The sequence below is a fragment of the Nerophis lumbriciformis genome, linkage group LG12 (genome assembly GCF_033978685.3).
Source record: "Nerophis lumbriciformis linkage group LG12, RoL_Nlum_v2.1, whole genome shotgun sequence".
Lineage (NCBI taxonomy): Eukaryota > Metazoa > Chordata > Actinopteri > Syngnathiformes > Syngnathidae > Nerophis > Nerophis lumbriciformis.
The window spans coordinates 35046467-35056415 of NC_084559.2; the positions used below are offsets into that span (position 1 = coordinate 35046467).

General features: G+C 40.0%; 1 protein-coding gene across 2 annotated transcripts in view; it reads left to right on the forward strand.

Annotated features, from left to right (window-relative positions):
- Positions 1-8824, forward strand: part of lnpep (leucyl/cystinyl aminopeptidase) — a 33812-nt gene extending 24988 nt beyond the window's left edge. For both annotated transcript variants that reach the window (XM_061986478.1, XM_061986479.1), the window contains 5 exons: positions 1028-1212; positions 1366-1527; positions 2623-2763; positions 2838-2919; positions 5961-8824. In XM_061986478.1, coding sequence (XP_061842462.1) covers positions 1028-1212; positions 1366-1527; positions 2623-2763; positions 2838-2919; positions 5961-6092 — 702 coding nt within the window. In that variant the 3' untranslated portion in view covers positions 6093-8824. The remainder of the gene's footprint in view (positions 1-1027; positions 1213-1365; positions 1528-2622; positions 2764-2837; positions 2920-5960) is intronic.
- The last annotated feature ends 1125 nt before the right edge of the window (positions 8825-9949 follow it).

A 9949-nucleotide genomic window follows, 5' to 3' on the forward strand; every position in this document is an offset into this window, starting at 1 on the left:
CGAGAAAGCGATGATTTCCCCATTAATTTGAGCGAGGATGAAAGATTCGTGGATGAGGAAAGTGAGAGTGAAGGACTAGAGGGCAGTGGGAGCGATTCAGATAGGGAAGATGCTGTGAGAGGCGGGTGGGACCTGATATTCAGCTGGGAATGACTAAAACAGTAAATAAACACAAGACATATATATACTCTATTAGCCACAACACAACCAGGCTTATATTTAATATGCCACACATTAATCCTGCATAACAAACACCTCCCCCCTCCCGTCCATATAGCCCGCCAATACAACTCAAACACCTGCACAACACACTCAATCCCACAGCCCAAAGTACCGTTCACCTCCCCAAAGTTCATACAGCACATATATTTCCCCAAAGTCCCCAAAGTTACGTACGTGACATGCACATAGCGGCACGCACGTACGGGCAAGCGATCAAATGTTTGGAAGTGTACTCACGGTACCGTGTCTGCATATCCAACTCAAAGTCCTCCTGGTAAGAGTCTCTGTTGTCCCAGTTCTCCACAGGCCAATGGTAAAGATTGACTGTCATCTTTCGGGAATGTAAACAATGAAACACCGGCTGTGTTTGTGTTGCTGAAGTCGGCCGCAATACACCGCTTCCTTTCTACAGCTTTCTTCTTTGCTGTCTCCATTGTTCATTGAACAAATTGCAAAAGATTCACCAACACAGATGTCCAGAATACTGTGGAATTTTGCGATGAAAACAGACAACTTAATAGCTGGCCACCATGCTGTCTCAAAATGTCCTCTACAATCCGCGACGACACGCGCTGACGTCATCATACCGAGACGTTTTCAGCAGGATATGTCGCGCGAAATTTAAAATTGCACTTTAGTAAACTAACCGTATTGGCATGTGTCAATGTTAAGATTCCATCATTGATTTATAAACTATCAGACTGCGTGGTCAGTAGTAGTGGGTTTCAGTAGGCCTTTAAAGTCAAATTTTCACATAGCAGTTTATCTTTGTGAAATACTTAACTTGCATTTGAAATGTTTGCAGTCTTATATTCTGACTCTCTTTGGCGCGCTGACGGAGAAGCAAACATGGACCAAGGAGGATAGTGTGTCCACTCAGGAATTGCGCTCAGCCCTCTTGGAGACAGCATGCTATCTGGAGGAAAAAAAATGCACGCAGCAAGCCAAAGTCTTGTTTACGCAGTATATTGCCTCAAACGGAACGTTCCAGTGAGTAAAAAAAACAAACAAACACAAAATGGTTCACAATCAAAATTCAAATATGTCTTTTATGATGAAATTACTGTTTTACTACAGATGGTGGTTGAATGGCTACATTTATATTTGAAAACACACTGAAATCTGAAATATGTTTTTTGTAAGGATCCCAGGCGATCTGCAGAGAGTTGTATTCAGCGTGGCAGCTCAGTCCACTGACGACTGGGGGACTCTGCTTACCATGTATCAATATGCCACTTACGACTCGGAGAAGCAGAACATGCTACAGGGATTAGCATCCACTCGGCACACACCCAGTATTGTGTGGTAAGTATAGTGCCAGGATTAACACATTTATCATAATATTTCATACTGTTAATGGGCTATGTATGGCTTTTATAGTTTGCGAATTTGGGTACCGGGTATTCTCATTTGGGTCTTAGCTGAAATGGTTGAGCAAAAACTTAAATAATAAATAATTAAAAATAAATTATTAGGCCATCTCTGCGGCCAAGAGGAGCTTTTGTAACCTGTTTTTAAAAGGTTTTATTATTATTTCTATACCTGATATTCCAGGATGTACCAATATTAAAATCTCACGGTATGGTATTGTCACGGTATTAAGGCCACAATAATTTAAGCTAATGTTTTATCCATCCAGCCATTGTCTACCGCTTGTCCCTTTCGGGGTCGCGGAAGGCTGGAGCCTACCCCAGCTGCACTCGGGCGGAAGGCAGGGTACACACCCTGAACAAATCGCCACCTCATCGCAGGGCCAACACAGATAGACAGACAACATTCACACTCACATTCACACACTAGGGTCAATTTAGTGTTGCCAATCAACCTAGAGTACCTGGAGGGAACCCACGCAGTCACGGGGAGAACATGCAAACCACACCCGGGAATCAAACTCAGGCCCTTCTCTGTTTTATTTATTTACTTTTTAATAATGTGCTCAAGTTAAAAGTACAATTTCAATGTTGATGAAGTGCCTTTATAAAAACAATATTGCAGGTTATGGGAATTAGAAATGTCTCTCTTTTTGAACTATTGTCCTTAAAGTGTATTTTATCCGATTGCTCGAGTAATCAAGCAAACTTATCGATACATTGCTCCATTACTAAAATAATGGATGTCACTAATCTGTGTTTGTTAACCACAATGAATTTAACACATATCTATTTGTCTATCCTGCAGTTTTGCAAATTCCCAGTTTATTCCTGTTAATTTCTATAAATTCCACTGGATTACGTGGAGTGTCTCCTATACTTCAAGGACTTACCTTGTCCTTGCAGCTCTGATTGCCCCACTTTGACATAAACTTTACCTTAAACTGGTTATTTGTTTTAGCTCTTGGTTTACTTTTTTTTCTTGCTGAAATGCATTTCACACTCATTACACTCTTGTTTTTGTTTGCAGGATTCTCAGTGCAGGTTTGAATGGCAACATCATTCCAACACAAGACCTTCCTTCAGTCATCAGCACTGTCTGCAGAAGCTTTACTGGCAACTTGATTGCTTGGGATTTCATTCAAGAGAACTGGAACCAGCTCATAGAAAAGTGTGTGCACTGAAGTAGAGTTTTGTCTTACTCATGAAGATGAAACGGTAGCTAATCTGTGCTTTTGTTTGTAGGTTTCCAATGGGTTCCTTTGCCATCCAAAGAATAATCAAGGCTGCAACCTCTCAGTTGTCCACACAGTCGCATTTTAATCAGGTAATTTAGCTGTCTTGATGTTTGAACAATATTACGTTTTTTGTGGCCACATTTCAGTCTTTAAAGTACCAGCAGATTGGAAAAAGAAGTTAACTTTATATGTTTAATTGTGTTTCATTGTATCCATAAAACAATATCTAATTGTATTTACAATCTGCAAAGTATGTGAAAATACCGTCTAAACGTCACAAGAGGCCACAAATTCCGTCAGCCATTTTGAATATTCCGCCCCGAACGTCTTCGGTAATTTCTGTAGATCGACGTCACTGGAGTAACACTTCTGCACTCTGACCATAATATTAGATCTGTCATACTAGAAATACGCAAAAATTACAGAGAGCTGTGCTGTCTATTATTTTTAATCCTTATGTAAGACATAAACACATATGTTTTTCTTTTTTTTTTTTTATGCATTCTAAATAAATGGATAAATAGTCTGTTAATGGGGGCTCTCTATTCCGCCCACAAACCCTCTAAATAACCATCCAAAACCCGCCAACAATAATTTATATACATATCGTGACCTAAATTTTAACCAAATATTAGTGATGTTGTTATTATAAGCGCTAACGCAGACAAACTAGTTTGTAGTGGCGCAATGATACACACAGCTAAGTAGCCTTCTGCTGCTTTACTGTGAGCTGGCCGTGATGTCCTCCTGCTCCCGCATTATCGCGTCTCGGCTCGTCAAAGTTATTATAGATTTTAAATCTTGCCTCTCATCTGGATAGTAGCATGATTTCAGTCAATCAATCAATGTTTATTTATACAGCCCTAAATCACAAGTGTCTCAAAGGGCTGCACAAGCCACAATGACATCCGCGGTACAGAGCCCACATAAGGGCAAGGAAAACTCACCCCAGTGGGACGTCGATGTGAATGACTATGAGAAACCTTGGAGAGGACCGCATATGTGATTTAGCTATAAATCCAGAAGTTGTTCATATGTGACATTCAATTTATACCCGACGATGAAGACAACCACACACACAATCGAATACAGTGTCTGCAGGGAGACTTTTCCTTGTTAACCCTTCGCGTGCATCATGATTAATGCTTCATCTAAATGGGAAGATATCAGTCATCATCAAAGTGAGAGCAGACATTGTACAGTAAGCTATTGTTTTATTATGTTGGTGGTTTGTATTTCTTGTTTAGCACTTAGCAATACTGCTACGTGATGCTATAGTGTTTCACTAAATCTGGATCTGTTTAGCAGAGCTTTTAAAACTTGTAGCTCATCCTCCTTATATTCAGGACCAACCAAAATAACTTTCTGGATCATAATTGTCCCCAAAGTTATCATTGTTGGCTCTCACAAGGTCTGCATGATTTGTATTGTTGTTGGTGGGGAAGGGATCTGCGGTTCCTACCTCTATGTCATGCGTTCACGCTAGCTCATTAGCTCTCAAAATGGCTCGGCAATCTCCGTGAGATTGATACTTTTTTGTTCATATCTATTTACTTGCAAATCTTGTAACTCTTTCTGTGTCATACATCAGATATATATAATAATAGCTTCAATATAAAGGCAACTTGTTTCTCCACTCTATTTTTACTTGGATATTACTTGTGTGACATGCTAGTGCTATAGGGCTGACTCCAGCCTAGTACAGTCTTATCCCTCACCACATTACGCTTTGGAGTTTGCAGCTTGTAAAGATTACTATATTGGTGTTATTTCATGTCTACAGGGCTTTCTTGATGTTAAAAAAAAAAAAAGCCGTAATTTTTTTTTTCTGCTCTATTATTAAAAAATATTTTATTTATAATCATTTGTACTTCCAGGCTAGGAACCAATTAACAGTGATAAACGAGGGTTTACTGTATTACTCTTGGTGACAAGAGGTAGATTTGGCTATGGGAGTGTGTGCATAAGAGACAGAACCAACAAAAATGCACTTCAAGTATGTTTATAACGATGTATTAGGAAATGTATTGTTAATATTTTACAAGTTATATAAATATTTGAACAATGAAGAAAACAACTGCACTGAACACAATTCAGTTAAATCAAAAATGTTCAATTGTCATGTGTTTACATTCCCAATAATGTCCAAAATGTATATGGAAATGTAAAAAAATATGTCGATAGATACAAAGGGGAAAGAGATGAGCGTGCGCAAACAGGAACACATCACCCCCATCCTTCACTGGCTCCCCGTCAAACTCAGAATTGAGTATAAGGTCTCCCTCCTCACCCATCGGTGTATCCCCGGATATGCCCCCCCCCCTTACCTCCAGGAGCTCCTCACCCCCCCAGACCATTTCACACACCCTCCGTTCAACATCCACACACCCTCGTCACACCAAGGACTAAGCTCTGCACTGTGGGCGACAGGGTTTTCTCTGCTGCTGCCCCAAGACTGGAACGCCCTCCCTGAGCACCCGAGGGCCCCACAGACTACAGCTGCTTTTAAAAAGAGCCTTTTGCTAATTTCGTGTTTTTTTTTATATTAGATGTGTTTTACTACTCTTGTATCCTTTTAAACTCTGTAGCACTTTGCGATTGACTAATGTAAAGTACTTTACAAATGAAATGTATTATTATTATTATTATTATTATTATTATTAGAAGTGTTGGATATCTTCTACCACAGTGAAGCCAATTTCAAACTCCTATGTCGCCTCAGCATTAATTGAAAAAGTAAACAAAACCCAATAAATGGGCAAGAACTATTAAAAAGATATTTCAGATGCTATATTTTTGGAGAAAACGTTTGACTACAATATAATCTTAAATAGTGTTGTTGTTTTAGAAATATTGCCGTATCTCTTTGGGCTTTGATGCTGTTAAACCGAACTAAAACAATTACAATGGACATATTGGCTCACCGCTGAATAGAAGTTTAGCAGAAACAATGTATAATTGTATCATGAGGTAATTCAGTCCATCAGAGTAGAACAAACACCTTCAGCAGATACTAAAGTGACCTCTTGTGGTTGTGGCCCTAAACAACCTCATAGAGTGTTTATGGCAGGGGCCAGCCACTGCATACACGTGTTTCAGTGTGCATCACGTTATGTTGTGTGTGTTGCAGGTGCAGAGTTTCTTCTCCAGCCTGAGGGAACGCGGCTCTCAGTTGCGGAGCGTGCAGGAAGCGCTGGAAACCATCCGACTGAACCAGCGCTGGATGGAGAGAAACCTCCCTTCGCTTGATAAATGGCTGTAAAGCCGGCACTCCTTTCTTAACCTGGCCCTCTGGGTTACGTTTGTCAAGACACCTCCAAAGTTTGCACTATTGTCTCCCAGCGCTGTTTCACCAGCTCCGAGTACAATTCTGGACCGGGCGATCCCCTCATGTGTTGCCCCTGTGAGACGTTAACTGGCTCAGGACGGCTCTGATTGTATCTGACAGCGTGATGTCAGACCCAAACACTCCTCTCACTTAAAGCTGTCGACCAAACCTTCTATCAGACAATCACACTATCCACTTTACACACTCCATCGGCTTTTTTCCCCAACAACTGCGTGAGCTGGTCAAGCTCTGCTTCTAAAAAAGATGAAGAATGACAAATGTACAGTATTTTTCTGCCCATAAGGTCTGGACTGTCTCTCTGCTTTAGTACAGTGCATCCAGAAAGTATTCTCAGCGCTTCACTTTTTCCACATTTTTTCCGCATTTTGTTAAAGTAGCCATATGTAGTAATGTGGCCAGAAATTGTATTGCAATCACGGTCAAAATTCTGTAGTCCCCTCCCACTCTCCATGACTGAGGTTCCAAATCCTACTCCAAGGAACTTCAAATGGCAATGGACGAGTCCTACTTTGTAGGTTTCTCTTCTTTATGCTTCTTGCAAGATGGTTTAGTAAGTAAATATGCCTCGTTTTACTGACGTCCATCCATCCATTTTCTACCGCTTGTCCCTTTCGGGGGCGCGGGGAGGTGCTGGAGCCTATCTCAGCTGCATTTGGACAAGTCGCCACTTCATCGCAGGGCCAACACAGATAGACAGACAACATTCGCACTCACATTCACACACTAGGGCCAATTTAGTGTTGCCAATCAACCTATCCACAGGTGCATGTTTTTGGAGGTGGGAGGAAGCCGGAGTACCCGGAGGGAACCCGCGTCGATTAGCCCAATGTATTTTTAAAGTTACGCAGCAATATTTTAGTCGGGACAGATTGTTGGCATTACCCTGCTCAAATGTCTAGTTTGACCGCACGTACCACCATCGAAATATATTCTATGAGCCAACCCACGTTAGGCATAAATCATATAGCCTACTACCATGTCAATACACAAAGTAGAAAATCATTACATGTAATGCATTACCGTATCTTTCGGACTATCAGTCGCAGTTTTTTCATAGTTTGGCCGGGGGTGCGACTTATACTCAGGATTGACTTATGTGTGAAATTATGAACACATTACCGTCAAATATCAAATAATATTATTTAGCTCATTCACGTAAGAGACTAGACGTATAAGATTTCATGGGATTTAGCGATTAGGAGTGACAGATTGTTTGGTAAACGTATAGCATGTTCTATATGTTATAGTTATTTGGATGACTCTTACCATAATATGTTACGTTAACATACCAGGCACGTTCTCAGTTGGTTATTTATGCCTCATATAACGTACACTTATTCAGCCTGTTGTTCACTATTCTTTATTTATTTTAAATTGCCTTTCAAATGTCTATTCTTGGTGTTGGGTTTTATCAACTAAATTGCCCCCAAAAAATGTGACTTATACTCCAGTGTGACTTATGTATGTTTTTTTCCTTCTTTATTATGCATTTTCGGCCGGTGCGACTTATACTACGGTGCGACTTATATTCCGAAAAATACGGTAGTTATCATGGACGATTTTAATATTCACATTCTGGGTGTGGCACTCCAGACTATAATCGACAGTTGTTCTTACTGAAATAACACATGAAGCCGTGCATCGCAACGGTAATACGATAAACTTTGTCCCCGTCCGTGGTGTTATTGCATCTAACGTATTGGTACTCCCGTACACCAAAGCAATGTCCAATCGCTACCTCAAAAAATTGGAATTCCTCACACATTGTCAATGTTCTGAATATAACCGATGCTTTAGCAGCTGTAATATAATATTGCTGCGACAACAACGACTTTCTATGGCCGACTGCTCTCAGTGATGGCCCTTCCCCAATTATCTGGCTCAATCCGTAACCTCACTGACGACTTTAATGATGCCTTGTGCCACACCATTTGCGTTAAAACTAAAAAAGGCCCTTAAGACGCGTACCCCTTTGGTTCGCGGAAGAAAACAAAGCTTCTAAACAATCATGTAGACAGCTTTAGCGATTAGGAGTGACAGATTGTTTGGTAAACGTATAGCATGTTCTATATGTTATAGTTATTTGAATGACTCTTAACATAATATGTTACATTAACATACCAGGCACGTTCTCAGTTGGTTATTTATGCCTCATATAATGTACACTTATTCAGCCTGTTGTTCACTATTCTTTATTTATTTTAAATTGCCTTTCAAATGTCTATTCTTGGTGTTGGGTTTTATCAAATACATTTCCCCAAAAATGCAACTTATACTCCAGTGCGACTTATATATGTTTTTTTCCTTCTTTTTTATGCATTTTCGGCAGTTGCGACTTATACTCCGAAAACTGCGGTATATGGTGCCAAGCAAATACCACCCCACATGTGCCTGATGCACATACAGTACCAGAAACCACAAATAGCCGTGCTAATGTTGGAACCCATTTCCTCAGTATATCAGCACATTGAGAACGAAATAGGAACTGACACTACCCATAGCCATTGTCATTAATGAGTAGAATTTTAAGGACAACAATGAATGTATTCCATTTTGGAATAAGGCTGTAACATAACAAAATGTGGAAAAAGTGAGGCGATGTGAATACTTTCTGGATGCACCGTATATTGACTCTGCTGTCAGGGACTCCAGTACAGAATGAAGAACAGCCTGTAATTATGCTTTCTGCATATTAATGCAACATGTTGATGCTTTGTTGAAGGTACAGGAAGGGGGGAAAACACCCTTCCCACTGTGTACAGTAGATGGCACAGTCCGCCACTGTTCTGATGTTAAAGCCACCAAGGTGTCTTAAATGAAGCACTGGATACACATTGACTTCATTTTTTTTTTTTCATTTCTATCCAGAGCCTTGTTAGTTATCTAAAGAGCAGCGATCACAAAGTTTATTCTTGTAAATGTGCTTGTAGTTCAAATGTAAATACAGTATATTCCCCACGACAGACTTCAGTCATGGACGTGCTATTTTATCTGAACAGTTTTCGACGTTGCTCAACCAGATTTTAGCCTTGTGTACATAGAACGGAAAGAGAGATATTTAATCAAGACTCTTGTCCATCACCTTTTTATTGCCTTTGTTGGATGCACACCAATGCTGGGAGGTCACTTTCTGACCAAATCACTTTCATGTTTGTCTAAGGGCTAATTATGTTTATGTGGAGTATGTCCCGATACAAAGGTTTTAAAGTTACTCCAGCTTAACTATATATTATCTTTACTTCACCCCCCTTGGTGTGTTTAGTAACAGAGATTTACAGTATCTTCTCACATTTTGCTTGAGGTCAGAAAGTTTGTTTGAAAAAAAAACAAGTTATGATGTAAGTTATTTTTTCTTGTGTAAACAAAACCAATTGGTGTGACGATTCGGAGATAACATCATGAGGCGTAACCTTCTAGAAGCTCTATTTAAGGTCAAGTATGCTGAGGGTAGTCACACGGAATCATCAGCACATAATGCGCACGTGTTTCTTCTGTACTCGGTTGTGCAGCATTTGAAATATAAAGTACTTGTCGTGGAAATTGAGCAAAAATGCAGAATTTGTGGCTGGTTTTTGTTTATTTTTTTTAAGTGTGATTGCATTTATATAATAAATTATTTCCAGAGGGAGCGACATTTGTGTTTGGCTCACTGGTTCCATCCCTCCTCCTCTTTCTCCTGAGTCCTTTGCTCTTAAAAGATCCTTAGACAACTCCGCAAACATCGCATTCATTAGTATTGCCTACTCACTATTTATTATTCAAATGTACAA